Raw genomic sequence first — 26,840 nt, 5'->3', positions numbered from 1 at the left:
CAATTAATCTAATATTGAGATCTCTAGGGGAGCCTGCAAAGAAATTTGTCCATGGTCCATGGTCTTTGAATTCCATCTCTGAGATCCACTCTGAGAACTTGGGGGTGGGGGGGGAGCCTATATCCAAGAAAATGCTACTACCACTACTCAACAGCAATAACTACACAGTCTATTGCCATTTGCCCAAGTCTCGAAGACCTGCTACGCGTTCAACGATGCACTAAGGCCTTACCCATCTCGAGGAATCAGTCGCACAATAATCCTCTAGAGATGAGAAATCAGAGGGGCTCAGGGCTCAGGGCTCAGGTACCAGTGCTTGCAGGGAAGAAGATGGAAAAAACAATCTGATCCTTGAGTCTGTAATGACCACTCATTGGTGAACTCATTCATTTAAAAAATAAAGTGCATTTGCTGTGTATAACGTGAATTTAAAGTGTACACCTGGATGAACGTGACCATATGCATCCCCCCTCACACGAGGACTCAGACAGAGACGGTCTCCAGCGTCACACTCTTCCCTCATGCTCCGTCCGGTCAATTCCATGCTCCGTTCTCCCCTCCCCCCCGCCACCAGAGGCCACCACCACCTTTCTGTTTCCTAACCGTGTAGAGCAGACTTCCCCTGTTCTTGTACTTCATACAAATGGAATCGTAAGGTATGGCCTTTCTGGTGTCTTGCTTCGTTGGCCCCAACACGTTCTTTGAACTTCCTCTATGTTGTCAGCGGGGCAGTAACTTGTTCCTTCTCACTGCAGAATAGTTTGTTGTTACAAGAATACGTCACAACGGCTGCATTTTTCAATTAATGAATTGTTTCAGATTTCAATGGGTTATCAATACAGTTGTGAAGAACACTCGTTCAAAGTCTGGTGGATTTATGCACTCACTTCCCATGGGTGTGTTCCTAGGCACGGAAGCGCTGAGTCACAGCGTTAGCCTAAGGTTGCTTTTGGTAGATACTATGAAACAACTTTCTGAAACGGGGACCGTCTTTACGCTCCACTGACCATGTATAACCTTTCCACTTGCTGCAGATCCTTTCCCAATAGTTGCTATTGTCAGACTTTTTATTATACCCATATTGGTGGATCCTGAAGGAGTATTGTTAAAATTTACATCTCCTTGATGACTAATGATTTTAAGTAACTTACCATATTTACTACTGAGTTGCTATTTAGATAGTTTGTTTCTTGCGCAGTGCCTGTTCTAGTCAGACACACACATAGTTGGGTCTTTTTTGGAGAGTACTTTGTATTCTGAAAATGAATCTTTTGTCAGAAATGTGCATGAGAATATCTTCTCCCATCTTACGGTTTCTCTATTTACTTCCTTAATGATACATTTGAAAAGCAATTATTAACTCTAATGAGACCTAATCTTTTTTCATTTCTTTCTCCTGCCATTTGGTGTGGGGGCAGGTGGGTCTGTGTAACAGATCTGATGTCTATTTTGCTCCCTCTTGTTAGTAAGCGGCTTCATGCAGGCTCAGAACGTCTGAAATTTGCTTGTGCTGTTTTCTGGTCATCAGATTGAGGGGAGGTAGCTTATCCTCACCAACATACCTCTCGGTGCCTATGGATATAACCACAAATGATAATAATTTCTTAGTTGTGCACGCCTGGATTGACATTGGTCCATTTACCCAGGGGATATTGGCATGAGATGCCTCCAATGACATGTGTTCACTGATTTAATGGGAATGGACACAGAGGCGGGCCTGTGGTGACATGCTTAGATTCCCCTTCATGATAAAGGATTCCTGCAGGTGCTGTGAGGGCTTCCTGCAGGCCACCCTCCATTGTTCGCCCTCCGAGGAGATCACCTTGGCGGAAGAAGACCGCCTAGCCTAAGGTTACACTTCTTTTCCAGGAAAGACAATAACTACTCGATGCAAGGGTACAAAGGCCCAGCCTTCTTACGCCAATCCAAATCAATTCTGTAGAGCCACTGCCTCTCTAGGCCTCCCTATGGGGTTGGCAGTGGCTTTTCTCGAGACTACGTCACAGCTCAATTTCTCTCTGTCCAATCCTGCTTCCTGTCTCTCCTTTCCAGGGATGCTCATCTCAAGAACACTCTTTAATTTTTTTTTTTCAACGTTTATTTTTGGGCCAGAGAGAGACAGACCATGAATGGGGGAGGGGCAGAGAGAGAGGGAGACACAGAATCGGAAACAGGCTCCAGGCTCTGAGCCATCAGCTCAGAGCCCGTCGCGGGGCTCGAACTCCCGGACCGCGAGATCGTGACCTGGCTGAAGTCAGATGCTCAACCGACTGCGCCACCCAGGCGCCCCTCAAGAACACTCTTGAATAAACAGTCTAAACTCTCTCTCTCAGAGTTGGTTTCTCAGGGAATCTTGGGATTCCTACGGGGAACGGATTTCCCATTGTCGCCCTGTGACGAATGGAATCAGGGAGCAGCACAGGCCAGGTTGTAGTGATAACCTTCACAGGTAACGTGTGTATAATTACCAAAAGGGACAACAGGTGCCAAGTGATGTCAGAAATAGGGATCTGTAGCAGTGGCTAATCGACCATGGGTTATTAGGGATTAAATTGATGTGTAGACCCTTGGAGAATTTCATGCATATGACTGGAAAACTCTAGGTCAGGTGAGCTGAAGCCTGCACTCACATCTTCTGACTCAGTCCCTGGATCTAAGGCAGTTCATGTGCCAGAGAGCACTGCTTGAAGCTGAGGCCACATCCTCTTGAGAAAGGACCCTGAAATTTAGCCACAGATGTTTGGAGAGCATGTGCTTCAATATTTTCTGAGAGGAACTCAGGGCAACTTCCTCAAAGCAAACGTGAACTAGAGAAAGGAAAATACCCACATTTTCCCAGCCATGTAAGGTCTCCAAGTTTGTCTAATATTTAAGTGTCAATATGAATTTTCATAAAAGCCAGTTGGTTATCAGAGGGACACCTGGGTGGCTCAGTTGGTTAAGTGTTGACTTCGGCTCAGGTCATAATCTCACGGTCCATGAGTTTGGGCCCTGCATCGGGCTCTGTGCTGACAGCTCGGAGCCTGGAGCCTGATTCGGATTGTCTCCCTCCCTCCCTGCCCCTCTCCTGCTCGCACTCTGTCTCTCTCTCTCAAAATTAAGTAAAAACTTTTAAAAAAATTATAAAAAACCTGTTTCCGATTCTGTGTCTCCCTCTCTCTCTGCCCCTCCCCCGTTCATGCTCTGTCTCTCTCTGTCCCAAAAATAAATAAACGTTCAAAAAAAAAAATTAAAAAAAAAAAATGGGGCGCCTGGGTGGCGCAGTCGGTTAAGCGTCCGACTTCAGCCAGGTCACGATCTCGCGGTCCCGGAGTTCGAGCCCCGCGTCGGGCTCTGGGCTGATGGCTCAGAGCCTGGAGCCTGTTTCCGATTCTGTGTCTCCCTCTCTCTCTGCCCCTCCCCCGTTCATGCTCTGTCTCTCTCTGTCCCCAAAATAAATAAACGTTCAAAAAAAAATTTTTTTTTTAATTATAAAAAATATTACATCTTCATAAGAAACTGATTTGCCTGGGGTGCCTGGGTTGCTCTGATGGTTGAGTGTCCAACTCTTGATCTCAGGTCAGGTCATGATTCTAAGTTGTGGGATTGAGCCCCTGTCCAGCTCCAGGCTGAGCATGAAGGCTGCTTGGGATTCTCTCTCCCTTTCTCTTTTTCTCTTTCCCTTTTTCTTCCTCTCTCTCTCTCTCCCCTCCCTCCCTCCCTTCCTCCCTCCCTCCCCACCTTCTCCCCCACTCATGCACTCTCTCTCTCTCCAAAAAAATAATAATTCAAAAAAAAGAAAGAAACTGATTTTTGTCATTCTCTCCAAGCATGATGCTTTCAGTGTATCTTTCTTATTTTCTTCCCTAAACGGACATCAGGGCAGACACAATACTCACACAGTCTCCAACAACTTTTTTTAGTTAGTTTGTTTATTTTTGAAAGAGAGAGAGAGAGGGGCGCCTGGGTGGCGCAGTCGGTTAAGCGTCCGACTTCAGCCAGGTCACGATCTCGCGGTCCGTGAGTTCGAGCCCCGCGTGGGGCTCTGGGCTGATGGCTCAGAGCCTGGAGCCTGTTTCCGATTCTGTGTCTCCCTCTCTCTCTGCCCCTCCCCCGTTCATGCTCTGTCTCTCTCTGTCCCAAAAATAAATAAACGTTGAAAAAAAAAAATTTAAAAAAAAAAAAAAAAAGAGAGAGAGCACAAGTGGGGGGGGGGGGGAGGGCAGAAAGAGAGAGAGAGAGAGAGAGAGAGAGAGAATATCCCAAGCAGGCTTCATGCTCAGCATGGAGCTGGACACAGGGCTCAATCAACCTGAGCCGAAATCAAGAATCAGACGCTTCACCGACTGAGCCACCCAGGTGCCCCGTGGTCTCCCACGTTTGTCAATGGCTCCAGTAAACAGAGTCACCATCAACGGCAAAGCCGGCCGAGCCAAAACATTGATGATGATGTACACGGGCATCAACACAAACCAGGACAAGCTCTTAAATGTGTTTCCACTCTTATCTCTGGGATTTCATCCTGGTTCACTGGCAGTGGGCATAGAACAGACTTATCCTGAGAGCTGATAAGGTGAAATCTGAAGATGCTGCATATTATTTCTGTCAACGAGATGATCACGCACCTCTCACGGTGATATACTCTGTTACAAAAACCTCCGAAGCCATCAGTGGGACGGCCTTGGCTGCCAGTGAGAATGTTCAGTATGTGGAACTGTGTGACCCATTGGTACCTGCAAAGTTCCGGTATGCGAATGCACATTCGCCTCCTTTCTCCGTTTGCCAGGCTGGACATGACACACTTGATAAGGGAGAGACTATTACAACTTTCCACGACATTGTCCAGCTGAGCCGATGATCTCGTGTTGAAGCAGAGACAAATTCACGTGGCTGTGTCCCTGTCTTCTGCCACACCTATCGTTTCCACCCCGGAAAAAGTCAAAGGCACCAATGGATCCAGGTTAGGTTCCGAATTGCGGCAGTGAATGCAATCTTCCCTCTCTCTCTAAGCACACTCACACTCATCCACACGCTCATTTAAACTCGTCCCTAACGGGCGCCTGGGTTGCCAGTCGGTTGAGCGTCCAGCTTCCGCTCAGGTCATGATCTCACAGTTGGTGAGTTTGAGCCCCACATCGCACTCTCTGCTGTCAGTGCAGAGCCTGTTTCAGATCTTCTGTCTCCCTCTCTCTGCCCCTTATCCCTCTCTCTCTCTCTTTCTCTCTCTTTCTCTTGGTTTGCTCTTGCTATGATGACCACTAGAATGTCAATTATTATTATTTCTTAGATCTTTGTTCCTTTTGGAAACAGTTCAGTTCCATAATTCCAAGATTGAACAGCTATCCCCTACCTCCTCCCCGAAGAGTATCATCTGCTGACTTTGGGCTTAACGCTTTTGTGCCGCTGCCTAAATTTCATCTGAAATCCCAAATACTTTTCCAAACCTGAAGGCTACATACATAAACATCAAAGAGATTACCTTAAATTTGTGAACTCCGAGTACCTGGGAGCCACAGATCTGTGTACCTTCTCCCTCTAGCATGGGGACAATGCTATTTCATCGAGTATCGGTTGCTTAAAGGCACTTTGCTTGGATCTGATGAGAAAGCAATAATGGCACCAAAGTAATACCCATGTGTTGACCCCATCATTCCCAGCCTATGATAGCCTGGCTTTCATGCTATCGTACCATTACAGGCCACTACCAGGAAAAGCTTCGCATGTGACTATAAAGCTTATGGCTCCTCATGGAGCTCATCGACGCTCAACCGACCGAGCCACCCAGGCGCCCCAGTTAGGGAAGAGTTTAAATGAGCGCGTGGCTAAGTGTGAGTGTGCTTCGAGAGAGAGGGGAGATTGCATTTACTGCTGGACTTTATACTGCTGAAGTTACACCCGACTCTGCGACTGTTTACAGAGTACTCAGCTTAGTAGTTCATAACCACCAAACAAGGAAGGCAGTGGCGGGCAACAATATTGCCCAGAGAAGGAACTCATTAGATAATAATGATGATTTCGTTTATGTTCGTGGTGTGCCGAAGGCCGGCAAGAGCCACTGTACCCAGTAATGATGTGCTCCATAATAAGCTCCAAAGTAAAAGCACATTCCTAAATTAACCACCATTCAACGGGGCTGAAATCCTGGAGGCCAACGGTAGAGGGATGATCTCACGAGGGACGATCTCACGATTCGTGAGTTCGAGCCCTGCATCGGGCTTTGCACTGACAGTATGGAGCCTGCTTGGGATTCTCATTCATTCTCTCTCTCTCTCTCTCTCTCTGCCCCTCCCCCACTCGCATGCTCCTGCACATGCTCTCTGTCTCAAAATAAATGAAACTTGGGGCCCCTGGGTGGCTCAGTCTGATGAGCGACCAACTTTAGCTCAGGTCATGATCTCATGGTTCACCAGTTCAAGCCCCACGTTGGGCTCTGTGCTAGCAGCTCAGAGCCTAGAGCCTCCTTTGGATTCTGTGTTTCCCTCTCTCTCTGCCCCTCCCCTGCTCGTTCTCTCTCTCTCTCTCTCTCAAAAATAAATAAACATTAAAAAAATTTTAATAAAACTTTCCAGAAAAAAAAAAAAGAAAGAAAGAAATGTTTCTTTTTTTTTTTTTTTTTTTTTTTTTTTTTTTTAAAGAGCAGAAACCAAAAAACCCAAGTTGGGATCTCATTTTGTCTGACAGCTCTTTCCTACAGTAATTTCTCATCCTCTTCTGAAGACATTCATTGATAACAGCAGTCAACACAATATAAAGGTGACATAAATATTAATTTCTACCCTTGAGGAGTAAGTAGAAACGTTGGTGTTTGTCAGTTTTTAGAAATGACTTAAGCCTCTCTTGCCTAAAGTAATCTCTCTTCCTCTTTCTGGAATTAACATCAAAAAGACCAATAAATAGTATGGTTCATCTCAAAGGTGGTATATATATAAACTATACATATATCTATAGACATATATACAAATACACATGTCAGGGTGGGGATTATGAAGTATTTAGATCAAAAGAAAACTACCAATTTTTGTGAGTCTGTGCTCCCGTATACATGTGCTCACACAGGGGACACATAAATGCATTTCTACCTCAGGGGAATGCACAGGAAACCTTGGTTAGTGTTTCTTTGTATAGATTCATCTAGTGCATGCCTGCAAGCTGTCTCGTCACTGAATCACTGCCTTGCACCATATATACAACCACCAGTGGTTTCTGATGAGAGGTAGCTATTAAAGTAGATAGCACAGATGAGGTTGTTTATGTGGGCAAGTGTATGCATCCGTCAGACATCCCCTGGGTCTCCCACACTGTTACTACAGTAGCATTATACGAATAGCAGCTAGGGGCACCTGGGTGGCCCAGTCGGTTAAGCATCCGACTTTGGCTCAGGTCATGATCTTGTGCTCCGTGAGTTTGAGCCCTGCATTGGGCTCTGTGCTGACAGCTCAGAGCCCAAAGTCTGTTTCAGATCTGTACCTCCCTCTCTTTCTGCCCCTCCCCTGCTCACATTCGTGTTCTCTCTCTCTCTCTCTCTCTCTCTCCCTCCCTCCCTCCCTCCCTCCCTCCCTCCCTCCAAAATAAAAACATTTTTGGGGGCACCTGGGTGGCTCAGTTGGTTACGGACAGCTCAGAGCCTGGAGCCTGCTTCGGAATCTGGGTCTCCCTCTCTCTCTGCCCCTCCCCACTCATGCTCTGTCTTAAAAATAAATAAAACATTAAAAAATGTTTTTAATAAAAATAAAAACATTTTTTAAAAATTGAAAAAAAAAAGAATAGCATCTAGCTAGCTACCTATCCACCTAATCTACTGCACCTCATTACCAAGGATAGTAAAAAATGCTCAGAGGGGACACTTGTATTCTAGTCTTATGCTTAAAGAACACACTGGAGACAGATAGCCAGATCTTGATTAGACCAAACCAAAGGGTCCATAGTCCATGAATGTTACCCCACTTGCTATCACTGGATTTTATCATCTCAGAAGGAGGCATGAAAAATAAACCAGACATAATATTATAAGAAATTCGTTAGTCTGGACATTTTGTAACATCATAATTTTCTGTCTAACTCTGTCAGCTACTACAGGAGTTAGGAATTAATCAAGTATTCCAAAAATAATTTCAACATGACATTCATAATAGGAGAAGAAGAAGAGGCATTGGTTTTCATTCATTAATCCTTCATAGGTGAACACATCATTCCAATCAAATAACACTAAAGACCCAGGACCTGTGTTCTGCCTGCCCCCAATCATATTCCTTTAATGGGAAGGATGATGTACAGCCAATTACACCCATTTGAATTTAATTACAAATAATTAAAAAATAATAATAATTAAAAAAAATAATCTATCCCCAAATTAATGCTCTAACACTGTTGGTGGGAATACAAATGGGCACAACCACTATGGAACACAGTATGGAGTTTCCTCAAAAAAAAATTAAAAATCCAAATAGTATATGGTACAATAATTCCACAAATAAATTCTATTTATTCCAAAGAAACAAAAACTAATTTTAAAAGATATATACACCCCTATGTTTACTGCAGCATTATTTACAATAGCCAAGATAGGCAAACAAACTAAATGTCCATTGATAGACGAATGGATAAGGAAGATGTAGTGTGTGTGTGTGTGTGTGTGTGTGTGTGTGTGTGTGTGCACGCGCGCACGCGCACAGCTTTCATGCTCTAGCCAGCAGGAGCCCAAAGACATCGAAAGCATCATGGCCACAGTAAGTTTGCCCAACATTTCTCTGTGTGCCCCTTCTCACCTGGAACCCAGAACTGCAGGATGAAGATCAGGGGAGCCCCGGACCCCGTCTCTGACAGCTGGACTAGAGGCTGCTCCTCAAGGTCCCTGACCAGCTCTGCCTTTAAGGATGTCAAGAGCAGCCTGGAGCTTTGTCTACTGACACAACATGCAAATCAGCTCAGAAGACCTTGAGGTTGTGCTCAAGGGGGACACCTGCTCTCACAGCACCCTGTGGGACTTGGGGTCACCAGAAATTTCCAAGTGGAGCTCAAGCATGTCCCAAGGGACTCTGTGACCAGTTTCCTGAATCTCTGTCTTCTAGTCTGTCTGAGAAACCCTGTGTGGGAGTGACCTGCGGCTGTCTTAACGTTAGGATAGAAGTTGTTTCCCTTAATCCCTACAATTAAAACTTCATATAAGCACAATGATGTATTTCAAGCTGTGATTATTATCAGGAAGAGGAAGCTGTGGGATTATAAAAGATGGAAACAGGGGGGCCTCGTTCAGATGGGGAGGGGAAGTCCGCTCCACTGAGTAGATGGCCTTGAAACCAAGTCCTGAAATGTCATGAGGACCTGGAAAGGGTGGGAGGGGTGAGCATGGAAGCTTGGTGAAGGCTAGAGACCTACACTAATCAGTGAACTTGCCTCCGTTGGGTAAGACTGGGACTCTCCAGTTGCTCAGTCCTGAAAACCAATGTCATGTCCCCCCCAAGCCCTCACAGGTGGACGGGTCACTCCTACTCAGAGTGGAGAACAACCAGTCCCCAACTTCCCGTTCACCCTGTATCTAACATTAATGTATCATGTACAGGCACTGGGACCAAGCACAGAAGAAAAACCCATGTGAACTCAAGTTCACAGGTCAAGAGGACAGGCTTTACCTACCACCTAAACACTTTCTCTCCCATGGGCTAATTCTTTGTCTTCTGCAAGATGCCCTCCCAAGTACCTTCCCCCAAACAGGGGCGGGCTCAACCACACGTGATTCATCATCTCCTAACCCATAATTCTAGTTGCTTGTCATCTGTCAGGGGTTGGGCCAGACGAGGGCAGGCAGCCCAGGGGAGGGGCTGGAAGGCAGCAGCACAGGGGCCACCACAAGCCTTGACTCTGGTAGCTCCACCTCTCTACCTTCGTCCTCCGTGGGGATTTGCATCAACCTCGGCCCAAATGCCTCTGCCACAGGTCCGGCCCTGTAGCCAGATGCTGATAAATGGGTCTTTTCCAGGGACAGGGTCTGAGCAGCCTGGGGAAGGTGACAGGTAGCAAGGTGGTGCCACCATCCCAGACCCTCGGGCCCCTGCTCCTGCATTCCAGGTGAAAGAACGTCCCCAAGTGGAGAGTTCCCTCGGGGCAGGTCCTTGTGCTCCTGAAGAAGAGTGGTTGTTGGTTTTTTGTTTTATTTATTTACTTAGAGAGACCGAGTATGTGCTCAAAAGTGGGAGAGAGGGAGAGTGGGAGAGAGAATGCCTAGCAGGTTCCACGCTGTCAGCACGGAGCCTGACATGGGGCTCGATCTCATGAGCCGTGAGATCATGACGTGAGCCGAGATCAAGAGTTGGACGCTTAACCAACTGAGCCACCAGGACTTGATGCTTTAAAACCTTCTCCCAACTCACACCCTCTGAACCGCTGACATGCCCTGTAGCCTCGGTCTCTTCTAAAAGCTCCCTCAGCTTTTGTGCTTCCTCGGCAGACGTCTCAGGAGCTCCTATTGCCCCCTTCATTTGCCACTTCTAGACCTCCTACCCAAAAAGTGAAAACACAGTCTTTGAAATCAATATAGGTAGACTATGTCACCCAGTATCACTCCTTAGTGCACGCAAACACCAGGCCCAAAGTCTGTCTTCACTTCTGCGGTGTTTTAGTTCCTGGCTCATAGACCCTGTCACGTGCCTGCTGGTTTCAATACATTCGTGTATGAGCCTTCCATTATCCTGCTCTCTCAGTTGTTTGACTGATTCTCCTCCAATTGGCTCTTCCCCACCCAATCTTGATCACTCACTCTCATGGCCCCACCTCAGACACATCGTTAGAAAACAATGGCAGCTTCTCCATCATTAAAATGTTAAGCATCTCAGGCTTGCCCACTTCTAAGAGCTCTGCAGCTCACTCCACCTGGCATGGCCACAGCCAATAATTGCTCGCTTTCATTAGACTGAGACCTGACATCTCTAGGAAAACATATGTTGTCTTTCCATGGAAAATACGGCGTGTCTGTGGTGTTCCTGTCCGGGTTATCAGATCCTACCTCTATTCATTGTCTTTGAGCTATCCTGCAACTCTTTATAAACTGTTGGTAACTGATAGATGCATGATTCTGTCCTGTCTAGTAGTAATTTCATTGACTTCTTACCTCACCAGTTTGCCTCCACTTTTCCTCTGACCCAGTTAGAACATCTTCGTAGTTCCACAGTCGTCATGTGAGTAAAATAATTTAACATGCGTTCATTAATATTGTATCTCCGTGAGAGTCATAATTTTACTGTTCTCTGAAAATTATCTTTTAACATATCTATTGACCTTTCTACATTTTCTCTATCCCTACGCCCCTCATATTCTCATCTCCCTCTTTACTCAGCTTAAATTCCGCGATCCTTCTTTATAACGACTCCCTTATACACAAGAACTTCCTCAGCCTTCCATTCGTTCACTTTGTGCAACAAAATCCCACATGCCTGCTGGAGAAAAACACACAGCAATTCTGACTTCTGCCAACTTCAGGTTCATGAGCAATCACTTCCTGAGGGCCCTTAATCCTGCCCCACAATCATATCTCATTTCCCTGATCTATTCGGTCTCCACTCTTTCTCTTTCCTTCTTTCTTCAAGTCCTAACAGCTCCTCCCCCATCCTCAAAGCCAAATACCCCATTTCCTATTTCCTAGGTCAAGAGAGGGGATCCGAGGAGAACATCCATGGGCTGCCCGTCCATCTTCTGACCCGCTGGTTTGGGTGTTGCCACACTCCGCCTTTCTTCCCAGCACTGTGGGGAGGCAGACAGCCCTCCCATCGGAGGCCACTCCCTCAGAACCCACATCCCTTGCCTCCTCAACTGAATTGCTTGGCACTTCTCCTTTCCTGAATTGTCAGCGTTCTCCCCTCTCTGGCATCATTCCCATCAGTATGTGAACATCTTTTAAAAAACTCTCTGGGGGGCGCCTGGGTGGCTCAGTCGGTTAAGCATCCAACTTCAGCCCAGGTCATGATCTCACAGTTCGTGAGTTCGAGCCCCACGTCGGGCTCTGTGCTGACAGCTCGGAGCCTGGAGCCTGCTTCACATTCTGTGTCTCCCTCTCTCTCTGCCCCTTCCCTGCTCATGCTCTGTCTCAAAAATAAATAAACATTAAAAACAAAACAAACAAACAAACAAAAAAAACAAAAAAACCTCTCTGACATCACATCTCCCTCCAGTTATGGCCTATTTCACTCTTCTCCTTCACCATAAAGCTCACTGACGGAGCTACCTACAGCCGCCGTCCCCAGATGTTCTACCCTCGTTCTTGCTCGAGCTTTCTACATTCAAGTTCTTACTTCCACCATCTCATCGAAACTTCTCAAGGTCCCCAGTGACCTCCATATTGCCAAGTCCAATGGCCACATGCCAGTCCTCGTCTCACTAGACCCATCAGCAGCATTTAACACACTGACAACACCTTCCTCTTTGATATGCCTTTTGCTCTGGACTCCAGAGCATTGCACCATCTTGCTGGGCCTCTGATCTAGGCAACGCTCATGCCATTGCTTATCATATTCCAAGCTCCGGTCCGATTCTCTCCCTGAACCCTAGACTCGTATATCCAACGGATACTTGACAGCTGCGTGTGGAGATCTAATACGCATCTCAAACTTAAAATGTCCAACACCAAATTCCTGATCTCCTTCCCCAAATCCACTCACTCGCCCACAGTCTTCTCCATTGGAACAGATGGCAGCGCCCTCCTACTAGTACTCAGAGAAAAACTCTGGAGTCACCCTGAGGGCTCTCTTTCTCTCACACTCCCTGTCAAAACCATCAGCATATTGTTATTCCTGTCTTCAAAATATACCACTTCTCACCTCCTCCACTGCCACTGCCACAGACCCGAGCTGTCATCCTCTCCAGCTTGGAAGATCTCACTGGCCTCCCAACTGTTATCTTTCCAGTCTTGCCTCCCAGAGAGATCCTGTTAAACTATGTACCAAAGTATGCCCTGCTCTATTCAAAACTCTCCCACTTACCACATCATTCAAAATAAAAGCCAAATCCTTACAGGAGCCTACGAAGACCTGTATCAGGTGGCCTCCTTGTGATTTCTTGGATCTCATTTCTACTCCTCTCCCCCTTGTACACTCCACTTTGGCAACATTGGTTTCCTTCAACTTCCCCCACATGCTGATCACATTCCTGCCTCGGAAATGTGCTGTTTCCTCTACTTAGAACCAACTACAACTCTACCGCCTGGAGTATTCCTATGGTTCCTTTCCTCACCACATTGAAACATTGATTAAGTCACACCTTCTCAGTGCAGCCTTCTACGACCGTCTATAGTAGATTGACTGCAAATACAGATCCCCCACTCTCTACCCCTCCCTCTACCCATGCTTTTTGCAGTATAACTTTGCAGCTCCTCCTATCAAGAGCTGGGGTCTATTCACCTTCTTCTTCAACAGGATCAACTGTATCGACCTTTAGAACGCATCAGACAGGGAATTGTGTCAGCACTAAGGTTAGGCATCAAGATGCCTCATGTACTTTTACCTCCTCACTTCGGACCCTGCCACCTGCCACAGAAAGTGGGGATTAATCTGCCGCATGATGAGAGACATGATGCCCAGTCGCCCAGACAGCCCCAGCTGATAGCCAACCACGGCAATGTGAAAGACAGGAGAGAAATGTGAGCCTTTCTATAACCGGAGCACCTAGTTGACCTGTCAGCTAACTTTAAACACACGAGCAAGCCAGCCAAGACCTATCAGGATCAATCAGGCCTGGCCCATAGCAACAGAACTACTCAGCCAACCAGTAAACATGCCGGCAATAAAAATGCTACCATTTTAAGTCACTACATTTTAGGGGTGATTTATTACACGAGAATAGCTAACCGATACATCATCTGATTTTAACTTTCTACTCACTCTTACCCCAGCAAGCTTTGATCCCCTTCATTTTTCTTTATAGCACTTCCAAAACAACATAGTAAGTGTTCACTGATGCAGGTTATTTATTGTCTGTCTCCCCTGGCTGGGGTGAAAGCAAATATCTCTGCTCTTGATACATAGTAAGCGCTCAGAAAACATACCTGGGGGGGGGGGGGACCTGGGGGGCTCAGTTGGTTAAGTGTCCGACTTCAGCTCAGATCATGATCTCACAGTTCTTGTGTTCGAGCCCCAGGTCGGGTTCCGTGCTGACAGCTCAGAGCCCGGAGCCTGCTTCGGATTCTGTGCCTCCCTCTCTCTCTCTGCCCCTCCCCCATTCACACTCTGATTCTCCCCCAAAAACAAACATTAAAAAAATTTTTTTTTTAAAATAAAACACATCTGGAATGAATTATATGGATTCCTTAATATGGGTACTTTAACAATATTTCTAATCATTATGAGAAGCTGTTCTGTAGGTAAGAGTGTTCAGAGAACCCTGATCAGGTTTGTTGTGGTCTTTTCCTGAACCCATGTATCTCAGAAGGAGGTAAAGAAATCATACTTAAAAGGCTTGGGATTTTTTCTGTTTTTACAATGAAATGGGCATGTCAATTAAATGTTTTCCAAGGGACTCAGGTTATGCAACACTTAGAGCCATGATTTCCTTCAGTCACAAGGTTCGACCTGAATGCCTAAGGGACGACTTTAAAGAAAGAGGTGACAAATGACGAGAACGAGGTGCTGAGGGACACTAGCTAGCTCATATTTCTAGAGTGACGGGGTGAGAGAATCAGAGAATTGCCTTTGTGAGAAAGAGCACACCTGGAAGAAATGGAGAGGAGAGAGAAGGGAGGTACGGAAGGAGACAGAGCAGAAACAAACGTCAGGGCCATTGCTCAGGAAAGCTGGAAAATAGGGATGCTACCTTCCACGTCGGAGGTTCTGAATAGGAGAGGTCAAAGGTTTAATATTGGGAAGGTCCTGAGTTGGAAGGTGATTGCGGGTGAAGAAAGGAGACCAAGAGAATAAGGAAATAAACGAGAAATGTTCCAGAGTCAAGGAGGCACAGGGAAGAGAGAATTCCTCCATCAGGGTGTAAAATCCACCGGACCCTTCCCCAAAGGGTAGAGACAACCTTACTGGGTCAATTATGCTGTCTGTCTGTGAAAAACGCACAGGTTCCTGCGACACAAAAACTCCTGACAGCTTCTCTGAGACATCTTTACGGCATTTGTCTTCACTAATCTCCCCCCAAAAGGGATCCAGAAAAAGCCAACCCCCTTAATTTTCCCCTGGGCCCTGAACAACCCTCCAAGGAATAAGTCGGGAGAGGTGGCTTCTCAGGCAGATACAGGAATGTGCATGTTCAGGGCCGAGCAGCGAGGAAGCAGCAGGTGCAGCCAAGCCTCCCTGACCCTCGGCCCCAGGAGAAGAGGTTTGTGTGCGAGGCTGAAGCACTGTGGGAGGAGAGCTATAATACTGCTGACAGTAGTAACTCGCCACGTCTTCAGCCTGGAGGTTGCTGATGGTGAGGGTGAAATCCGTCCCAGACCCACTGCCACTGAATCGGTCGGGGACTCCAGATGCCCGGGTGGAAGCTGAGTAGATGAGCAGCTTAGGATGCTGCCCTGGTTTCTGCTGGTACCAGGCTAAGTAGCTGCTAACACTCTGACTGGCCCTGCAGTTCATGGTGACCTGCTGACCTGGAGACCCAGCCAGGGAGCCTGGAGACTGCGTCATCGTGATCGCCCCACAGGCACCTGCAAACACGAGTAGATAATGATGATACATACGCACTTTATCGTGACACTGAAATACGTCGTCTGAAGAGCGTTGTACCTGTCCGTGCATAATTGGGTCTATTTTGGAAATCGCCAGTATTTCTCACTATACCTTAAAAAAATGTTTTTAACTCTAAACTGATACTACTCCAAAAGGATTGTGGCAAATTTTAAATTTCTCACCTGAGACCCACAGCAACAAGGATATGAGGACCTGCCTCTGGGTCACCATCGTGCTGTCCCTGCCTGCCCGATGCAGCTGAGCTCACATGGCAAAGGGCCCTTTTATCAAACCTGAGCAGCTGGTCTGGGCCTGGAGGGGCCTATGCAAAGCAGCTGGTGAGTAAAGAAGCAAACTGCATGAGCAGTGGGTTATGAAAGTATCCAATGTGAATCTAAAGAGCCAAAAATATCACCAAAAATATAGTTGTAGGACTAGAGACACAGAAGTCAACTTAGAAGCTCTTAGAACAACTCAGAAGTTCTAAAATGACAAACGGCTACAAGATCTAATGATGAGTTTCTATTTTATTTTATTTTTTAAATTTTAATGCTTATTTATTTTTGAGAGAAAGGGAGAGACAGAGTGTGAGCTGGGGAGGCTCAGAGAGAGAGGGAGACACAGAATCCAAAGCAGGTTCCAGGCTCTGAGCTGTCAGCACAGAGCCCGATGTGGGGCTTGAACTAGTGAACCGCAAGATCGTGACCTGAGCCGAAGCCAAACGCCAAACCAACTGAGCCACCCAGGCGCCCCGAGCTTCTATTTTAAATTCAAGAATGTTTTTAAATGGGTTGAGTTTCCAGAAATGATGAGCTAGGCTCTTCATAATAATAATCCTGGTAAAATTATAAAATATGCTGGGAAACGAAGGAAGGAAGGAAGGAAGGAAGGAAGGAGAGAGGGAGGAAGAGAGGAAGGAAGGAAGGGAGGGAGGGAGGGAGGGAGGGAGGGAGGGAGGGAAGAAGGGAGGCAGGGAGAGAGGGAGGAAGGAAGGGAGGGAGGGAGAAAGGAATGGAAGGCACAAGAAGGAAATGGAGAACTTTGGGCCCAACTTTTTATAAAATCTCTGACCAAAGATATTGGGACTCTAAAGCCATTTTTATGCCTCAGATCTGTAAGAATGCCACAAACCCCTGAGCTCGGTTTTGGGGCTGTACAAAGGGCCAGAGAGATGGGAAGACAGGATCAGAACTTACTCACTCAAGGAGAAAAGCAGGACCCTAATTTGAGCTAAGGGAAGTCTGAATCCTGAATTTTAGTTATTCTATTTTTTCAAGTCAATATTTCCATTTTGCGTTAAATTAGCGAATTAATGAAATCTAGGTTCTTTCAAGAAAATTTAGTTCCAGGGTGCCGGGGTGGCTCAGTCAGTTGAGCATCTGACTTTGGCTCAGATCATGATGCTGCAGTTCATGAGTTCCAGCCCCGTATCTGTCTCCAGCCCCACAGTGGGCTTGCTGCTGTCAGCACAGAGCCTGCTTTGGATCCTCTCTCCTCCTCTCTCTCTGCCCCTACCAGGTTCACACTCTGTCTGTCTCTCTGTCTCTGTCTCTCTTTCAAAAATAAATAAACATTGGAAAGGAAAGGAAAGGAAAGGAAAGGAAAGGAAAGGAAAGGAAAGGAAAAGAAAGGAAAGGAAAAAAAAGAAAAGAAAAGAAAAGAAAAGAAAAGAAAAGAAAAGAAGAGAAAAGAAAAGAAGAGAAAAGAAAAGAAAAGAAAAATTTAGTTCCATCCAATGGTTTGAGAAGTCAGCTCAGGGTTGCCTGTTCCTGGTCCTGCTGTTGATTCTCCAGCAGAGGGAAGAGTGGGGGTGGGGGGTATGCAATTCCCTTAAGAAACTGAGCGTGCATCCCCATAAGGACGGCATAGGTTTCTGTGGCCTCAGGTATCCAGCTACTGAAACTCTTCCAATCTTGTCTCTGAGTGTGGCAGATGCCTGGTGCCCACTCTGTGAGGTGGTCCGTTGGCTGTTCTGTGGGCATCCACGTGGCCTCTGCACTGCTCCTTGACGTGAGAAATTTCCTAAGACCCAGCTATACTCTGTATCAAGTAGATCCAAGCTGGGGATCCATACCTCACCCTGACAAAGGGTCAATTCTCCCATCATTCAGCCCCCCAATCCGCCCCTAGCGATGGTTGATTTTACGTGTCAACTTAGCTAGGCTATGGTGCCCAGTTGTTTGGTTAATTGCCAGTTTAGATGTGGTCCTGAAGGTAGCTTTTTTTTTTTTTTTTCAATATATGAAATTTATTGTCAAATTGGTTTCCATACAACACCCAGTGCTCATCCTAAAAGGTGCCCTCCTCAATGCCCATCGCCCACCCTCCCCTCCCTCCCACCCCCCATCAACCCTCAGTTTGTTCTCAGTTTTTAAGAGTCTCTTATGCTTTGGCTCTCTCCCACTCTAACCTCTTTTTTTTTTTTTCCTTCCCCTCCCCCATGGGTTCCTGTTAAGTTTCTCAGGATCCACATAAGAGTGAAAACATATGGTTATCTGTCTGTCTCAGTATGGCTTATTTCACTTAGCATCACACTCTCCAGTCCCATCCACGTTGCTACAAAGGGCCATATTTCATTCTTTCTCATTGAAGGTAGCTTTTGGTGTGATTAACATTTAAATTAGTAGACCTTGCATAACACAGATCACTCTCCGTGATGAGGGTGGGGGCCTCATCCAATCAGTTGAAGGCTTTAAGAAGCAAGACTGAAGTTTCCCAAAGGAGAAGTGATTCTGCCTTAAGATGCAACATAGAAACTCAGCCTGAGTTTCCTGCCTACAGATTTCCAACTCAAGGCTGCAAGATCAACACTGACCTGAATTTCCAGGCTGCCAGCCTGCTCTACAGATTCTGGACTCACCAACCCCCACATTCTCAATTCTCAAAATCTTTCTCTCCATGGATATCTTATTGGTTCCGTTTCTCTGGAGAACGCTGACTGATAACACTCTTCACATCCCTCAGGTCCCACCTGTAAGATTGCCAGGCATAGCATTCGTTTCTGCCTCCCCACTGTTCTTTCCATAGACCATTCTTATTCCTTCTCTTACTTTACAAAGCTCTCACGGGGTAGGACTCAACTGCTGGGCTGTATATATGGGAAATCCAGGCAAGACAGTGTGGGACATGTCTGTACTCTCCAATTCTCTCCCCCTGGGGGGAAAAATTTTAAGGGAAAATCCAATTGTATTTCTTTTAAGTTTATTTATTTATTTTGAGAGAGAGCACAAGCCAGGGAGGGGCAGAGAGAGAGAGAGAGAGAGAGAGAGAGAGAGAGAGAGGGAGAATACCAAGCAGGCTCCACACTGTCAGTGTAGAGCCTGATGGGGGGCTCAAACCCATGAATCCTGAGATCATGACCTGAGCCTAAGTCAGATGCTTAACCTACTGAGCCACCCAGGTGCCCCCGATGTTCTGGAATTACAAACTTTATGACTGCCTCTCACATTCGCTGACCACACCTAGTGGCAGAATAAACAAAATGGGTATCTTCTAGGATTCTGAGGACTCACCCTAAAGCTTTCTGAGAAAACATTCCTTCGGTTCTTTTTTTTTTTTTATTTCTTTTAAACCTTCAGAGAAATTTTGCATTCTTTCCCACGATTGGTCCATTTGCGTTTTACTATAAAGTATTCTCATCACAAATGTTATACTTCTGAAAATCCCTATCACCCTAGCTTGAGACACAACGCCCAAGAAAGGGCACAGAATCAAATTCTCTCAAGTATACTACAGCCACAAATTAAACAGTCCCCACTGATACTTCTGTTTTTAAAAAAAAAAAATTTTTACTTATTGTTGAGAGACAGAGTGCGAGCAGGGGAGGGGCAGAGAGAGAAGCAGGCTCTGAAGCAGGCTCCAGGCACTGAACTGTCAGCACAGAGCCTGAAGTGGGGATCGAACCCACAAACCATGAGATGGTGACCTGAGCCAAACTGGAGGCTTAACTGAATGAGCCACCCAGGTGCCCCCTCCATTGATATTTCTTTATTCACAAGCTAGATCCAGTCTTTACTTCCAATTCTCATATTTTTTATCATGGATTTTTGCATAAATTTTGATTTTTAAATATTGCATTAAAAGATTATTTTATCTGAATTACTGAGCGGTGTGTGTGTGTGTGTGTGTGTGTGTGTGTGTGTATCTCCCTAAGTTTTGTGCCTGAGGCGAGTACGTCTCCTGCCTCACTCTGGTTCTGATCCTGCATAAAGGACTCCAAAGAGCCTGGATGACTTTTAACACTCAGACTCACACATCTTCACTGTGAAGACAAAATTAGCCTGTGAATATTGTAATTGATACCTAAAGATGCACACGTTCCCAAGTACAACCAGGGATGAAAGATTCTAGCTGCTAAACTCCCCACCCTCCAAAGTTCCAGATTCTTGATAGGAAGGAGGACCCCAGGGGCCAGGACCATAACAGAGATGGAATCTGGGGTTGGCCTTGAAGGGCTCTTGGCATCTGGCTCAGCAGTGAGGAGGCTCTGGGTCCCCCTGAGGGGAGAAAGAACTCAAACCAAAGATCAGAAAGAAGGCCTGGGGAATGGAGCAAAGGGAGAGGGGGCGGAGTAAGAAACGCAGTTAGACAGTAGCCAGGGGTCAGGTCAAGTCACCCTGGAATGACCTAGAAAGTTCATGAAAATCCCGGTGGCCAGTGACCACCCAGACTGGTTCCATCAGAATCTCCAGGGGTGGAAACCAGGCATCAGTAGTTTTTAAAGTTCCCCAGGAGGTTCCAATCACAGCGGCCAAAAACGAGAACCACGGGTGTAGGCCTAGGAGGATGTGACAAGGGGTTTTTAACTGCAATGAGAAACCTTTGAAGAGTTTTAAACAGGGAAATCATTACATCTAGTTTCCTTTTTTTTTTTTTTTTTTTAAGGATCACGCTGGTTACAAAAGAGAATCATCCAAAAGGCTTGGTGCTCATCAACCACTTATCTATAAATTTGCTTCCCCTGTATGTGGGGCTGACCACTGAAAATCAATATACACTAAGAAATAGAACTGGAGGTAGACAAACAGAAAGAGGGGACGGGGGTGGACCAAATGTTTATACAGGGGTAATAAGTTTACAGGGGGTTTTATTTTACTATCCTATCTAAATTCTCAGTAAGACTTATAAATCACTTATTTTAAAAATAATTTAAGATTGCTCTATACCTGCCTTTTTTTCTCTCTCTCTCTTCAAATATTTCCATGACTTTTTGTCTAAAAACAATAAAATCTGACCTGGCTTGTAATAGTTTTGTTACCCAGAAACCTCAATCATCCCGTTAGACCTATGTAGGTTTGTTGGCTTATACAACACTGCCATCTACTGGCAGAACTTCACAACTGCACCCTGACTAGTGTGTGGTGAGTCGCTCTAGGAAATGTGACACTGTTTCTTTTTATTTTCATTTTTAATGTTTACAGCAATGGCCAATCATATACAAAGATAGATCATATACATGTCCACACATGTGCGCGCGCGCGCGCGCGCACACACACACACACACACACACACACACACACACTGGAGTATTTTGAAGCTGATCTGTTAAGAATTTTAGTACATTGCTCACCGAAAAGGACTTTAAAAAACTTAAGTGCTATGCTACTATGGTACAGAACTAAAAGTAATTCTCTAATATTATCTAATTCCCAGGTTTTATTCAAACCACCTTGATCATCTCTACACACTGTTGTTTCAGTAAGTTTGTTTGAATCATGGTCCAGGTCCAGGTAAATGTATGGTTAAGTTTTACCAAAACCTCAAAAAAAAAAAAAAAAAACAACCCTCTGTTTTACAAAACCTGTCCAGGAAATAGTAAAAGAGTGCGGACCACCATTATTTAGAAATATAAATCATGTCACGGGACGAGGATAGCCTTGAGACCAAAATCTTTACCCCTCCCTCTACCCATGCTTTTTGCAATATAACTTTGCAGCTCTTTCCAGTTTTAAAAACTGTTTGGTATCCTGAGTCCTACAGCAGCTGACATGCTGAAGAAAGACACATACGTTCATGTTGCTCAGGGTCATTTTTCATTCTTTCACTGGATTTCAGAAAGTGCATTAAAAATGTCCCGTCAGACTTGGACCAGATGGCAACTGTGCAGAGAATTTTCCTGGTCTGCAAATATTCTTCCAAGTGCCTCAGGAAATGTAATAGAAGTGCTTTAACTGGGAGGCAAAACATCTGGTTCTTCCCCCATCCCAGTCCTTCCCTACCTGTGTAGCCTTGAGTGAATCACTTCCTCTCTTAGACACCTAGCCTCCTCCTGTTTGTTACCAACGGGGAGAGACACAGTTTGTCTCTGCCAGTTCAAACAGTCCACAAACCTACAAAACCCCTCCAAGGAGGCACCCAGTCTATTTTCTATTCAGTCTAACATGGTTTCTGGGTCTGCTGTCATGAAGACAATCCTGGTTTAAGGCACCACTGTCCAGTTTCCAGGGCTTCAGAAACTACCGAAGACAAACACCAGAGGGGACCATAGCAAACAAAGAGAAAACAACAAGGATTTCCCGTGACTCCTCAAGAATACTTGCTCATTTCGTTCATTTATTCAATAAATATGTATTGGGCACCAACTGGAGGCCAGACACTTGTTAGTCACTGAAAGCACAATGGTGAGTAAGAACTCTTATCTATCATCAAAATACCATAATTCACAGACTTTGGGTTCAAAATACATAGAAGAAACAGAGAACTATGGACGTTCCATTTCCTAACTGCATCCCTACATTTTCTAAGAACACACTGACCTCACCTTTTAAGGAATTTCTCCTTTCTGATTGGATACTTTTTTTTTTTTTTTTTTTTTTTTTTTTTTTTTTTGGAAAGAGAGTGTGAGCAAGGAAGAACAGAGAGAGAGGGAGACAAGAGACAGGCTCACACTGGCAGCACAGCCCGATGTGGGCTCAGACTCATGAACCATGAGATCGTTAAGATCATGAGATCATGACCTGAGCTGAAACCAAGAGTCAGATGTTTTTGTCTCCCCAGACAAAAATAATTTATCATTTTCATGATCAGTTTTCTCTAGGTTAACATGCAACTCTTTGAAATCTAGTTTTTAATTAGGTATAATTAGAAATTTTTAAAAACTTCATTTCTCTAGCAAGTCAAATGACCCTGAAAGGACACATAGTGTTAAAGAAACAATTACTCAAGACATTCGTTGAAGAAAAGTAAGGCAGACGTAGGATCATCAAGATAATGTGTAGGAAACACTGCACAGTGGGAAGGAGAGATTGGGCCCCACTCCATCTACAAGGAAAAGTGGGAGTTTATAGCCAAGGAGCAGAGTGGGGGGTCAGCGGATGGAAAAATGACTAAGAGAAAACATCCAGTTCAAGGGAGGATCTGGTAAAATCGATCTAACGGGACTCTTGCTGAAGGCGCGCCGGGGTGATCAGACATCGCCTGGGAACAGTGAAGGTGAGGAGCCCATCAGATGTTGATGGTGATCGATTGGGTTTTGGAGTGTTGGTGGGGTTCGGAGCCTACGGCCAATTAAGAATTCTTGAAGACATCTTTTAGTGTAAAAAGATGATTTTGTTAAAGCACGGGGACAGGACCAGTGGGCAGAAAAGAGCTGCACTGGGGTTGTGAAGAGTGACTGCTTATACACAGTGGAGTTGGGGGAGATAAAGTCAAGAGGAAGTTTCTTGAAGGGATTTCCATATGCTGAAGAAGATTCCAGATTACTGGAGGCCTAGCTATTGTCAAGCTAAAGTGGTTTTCCCTCTAGCAAAGCATTACCATTAAACCAGTAGGGAATTCCTGGAGATTAGGCCCTCGGGGATGAGATATTTGTAAACTGATGGAGACTCTATCCTTTCACCATTTGTTTTCTATCTTTTCCTTTGTTTATGGGCAGCCAGGGGCCAGGGTACTTGAGGAATATCACACATATCCTACCTGGGGTGGGAGGTGTGGGGGGAGGGCAGGGTTGGGGGTTGTTGTAAGCTTGTGCTTTGTCCTCAGCTTGCCTTATGCTCCCTCATCAGTGATCAGATATCAAGGAGGCGCGTTCTGGTTAAACTGACTTAACAGGGTTCTTGCTAAAATTGGACAACGCAAAGATGAACACAGAAGCCCAAAATTCGGGGTCCACTTGAGAAGAGAGCTCAGAGGAGCCAGAGTACAGTTTGGTCAAGGAAAGAGTCTTCACTGTCAGTCATCTCTGTGCCTCATTTTCAAGTTTTGAATAACTTAACAGCATTTATTACAGTTTATGACTGTTCTGTTTGGACTTAGTCTCTCCATCTTATTTTGTAATTCTATTTATCTAACATTTTTCTCTTGACTTTTTTATTTCCTCTTCCTGAATTTTGCCAGACTGGTTTAATTTGCTTTGTCCATTTTTTGTTTCTTCTAGTGGCCTGGAAGATTTTTATCCCGTTGCTTTTGAATGCCTGTAACTTGGCCTCTTTTTCTTCCCATCACTATCACCATAGCCTGAAGGGTGGGTGAGTGCAAACTCAATGGGGGCAGCCCAGGTGTTAGTCCCATCCCACACACAGGCCCAGTCCCTAATAACTCTGAGGTGCGTGCTCTCCACGATTTTCTGAGGGAACATTAGTACGGGCTACTCAAAGACCCCTTCTATTTTTGCAATGGAATGGAAGATTCTAGATTTCAGTTTCTCCATCGATTGAATCACAAAATTTAAATCTTTGTGATTTTCCACAACTTTTTTTCTGCTAATGGGATCCTGCATGATTCTCCAATCACAAAGTAACTGTATTCTCATTTTTGTATTTCTTCTGTCATTGCAAGGGGGATTTTTGAACGAGTGGTGGACAGGTCCATTATACTCAACTTAAAAGTCCAAATCAGGAGCACCTGTGTGGCTCAGTTGGTTAAGCATCTGACTCTTGTTTTGGCTCAGGTCATGATCTCAAGGTTTGTGAGACTGTCTCTAGATTCCTGAGATTGAGCGCCCCCGTATTGGGCTCTGCTCTGACAATGCAGAGCCTGCCTGCTTAGGATTCTCTCTCCCCCTTTCCCTCCTCTCCTCCCCAACTCCCTCTCAAAATAAATAAATAAACTTTTTTTTTTTTTTTTAAGTCCAAATTATTCCTTGTTTCAATGTGTTGGGTTTCGGTTTTGCTTTTGTGTGTAAGTGCATTCGTTTTCCTGTAGGCCTGCCCTCTTCCCATCCTTCTGCCCTGTTTGTAACTCTGTGTTATCAGCCAGGATAATCAGGATACTTGGGGTGTTGGGGGGGTGGCAGTGATGGAGAAAGGAGTAATCTGTGCTTCCTCTTTCACCAACAATAGACGAATAGCCCTAGAATGTGTATGCTGATTAGGGGGAGAGAGAGAGCCAGGACCTGGCCTAGTAACCCCAGTTAGAACTCAAAGGAGTCAATTAAGAGAGGATCCAGGTTAAGATGATGGATTAAACACATACATTCCATCACAATACCTGCTTGTTAAAAGCAAACAAACAAGGGCACCTGGGTGGCTCAGTGGGTTGGGCTTCTGACAGACTTCGGTGCAGGTCATGATCTCACAGCCCCTGAGTTCGAGCCCCGCGACAGGCTCTGTGCTGTCAGTTCGGAGCCTGGAGCCTGCTTCCGATTCTGTGTCTCCCTCTCTCTGCCCCTCCCCCACTCACACTGTCTCTATCAAAAAATGAATAAACATTAAAAAAAACTTTTTTTAAACACCCTAAAATACAAAAAAAAAAAGACTTTTAAGAATATTATTTTAAAGAAATAAACCCACAAGAACAGGAAGAATAGGGCAAGAGGCAAAAACAATACAATATTAGGTCAAATGGTAACCAAGACCCACAGAGCTGAAAAGAAAAGCTAATGGGAACAGAAAGCAGTGAGAGATCAGAATCCTTCTGCATGGGATCAGGACTATACACGTTGAAGGTATAAGGCAGTTTGGGACTGTGGGCAAAAAAGATCCAGAGCCCAGGTCCTTACCCAAGATGAGCAAGACTAGGTGGGGGGTGGAGGGCACTCAGGGCTGGGTCCTGAGCCAGCAGGGAGGAAAGCAGAGTGCCCATGAGGGACCTGAAGATCTGACAGTGGGGGAGAAAACAAGTATGAAGAATCAAGCCTGAAATCATCAATTTCACAACTGCATCCAGAGCTAGCCCAATCAAAGTAGTTGTCCAGGATAGGTTTCTCAGTAGTAGGATAAAAGAGGACACAGGGCTAGGGCTAGATGCCAAGGGGACAAACAAAGGGGGGCAGGGAACTCCAGAGCAGAGTTCGAGGGACTCATCGCTTGTGTATAACCAACCAGAAACCACAACACTTGACATGTAAATCTGGGTGGCAAGCCTCTCCAAGGGTAATAAACCCTGCACTGTTACTGCTGTTTTCTTTTTCACTCTAGGAAGTCAGAAAATACCCGCAGCCTTAATGTCTTCTTGGAAACATGATGAACATCTACATTTTCCAGAGCAGGTCCAAAATCTTGGGTCATGTCTACGGCACAAGCATGTGCACATGTTAGAACAAAGGATTTTGCTTCTTTCAGCACCTCTTCCTTCAGAGATGAGTGGAAACAGATACAGCTCCAAAGGACTAAGGAAGCAGCAATTTCTCAAGTAACCTCCTCTGCCTCCCTTCTTCTCGCTATGGGGCCACCTTGCCCTTAGGAATTCAGGATAGGTGTCAATTTGTGGCACTCTAGCAGGAAGACCACCAATTGATCAAGTTCTAGGCACCAGTGAATGTGGACTCAAGAATTTCATCCTTACCTTATGGGATATCAACTTGAATCAAGTATAAATGATAGCCATTACAATCCTAAGGAGGAGTAAAGCTGATGTAAAAAGAACCACCTATCTTGGACTCCACTGTGATTGATGAGCTAGAAAAAAACATTGAGCCACAGACTTCAAGATGGATTATCAGACACAAATATTCCAGAGCCAGGTAAGGAAACCACCATCCTCAAATCTTGCAAAAAGCAAAACTATGCCATAGTGTCCCGGACAAGTTAGCTGATTTACTGTATGTTACCGGTGTGAGTGAAGTGGATGTCTCCAAATAGCCTGGTCAATTACGCCAACTAAAGGGCAAAAGTAGTGTTTCTTGATATGGTAGATGTGAAAAACATTGATTAGACAGTTTAGCAATAGTTTTCAGGATGACTTACAGGTGGGCATTTGGTCTCTCTTGTTTCACTCTCTTTCCCTTGCTTTCTCTCTCTCTTCCACAAGCAGTTTAGAATTTATTCTAAGAAT

At 45.3% G+C, this 26,840-nt stretch overlaps 2 gene segments (V, D, J or C); one reads left to right on the top strand and one right to left on the bottom strand.

The window, feature by feature from the left end:
• The window catches only part of LOC125161553 (immunoglobulin kappa light chain-like), an 85,982-nt gene that overhangs the window by 50,931 nt on the left and 8,211 nt on the right, over window positions 1–26,840 (top strand).
• On the bottom strand, window positions 15,114–15,944 carry LOC125161554 (immunoglobulin kappa variable 4-1-like). The segment is given in 2 exon segments: window positions 15,114–15,607; window positions 15,812–15,944. Coding segments are annotated over 2 exon segments (528 nt in total).

This window comes from Prionailurus viverrinus, chromosome A3 (genome assembly GCF_022837055.1).
Source record: "Prionailurus viverrinus isolate Anna chromosome A3, UM_Priviv_1.0, whole genome shotgun sequence".
In the NCBI taxonomy this organism is placed as follows: Eukaryota; Metazoa; Chordata; class Mammalia; order Carnivora; family Felidae; genus Prionailurus; species Prionailurus viverrinus.
This window is presented reverse-complemented; position numbering and strand designations above follow the sequence as displayed.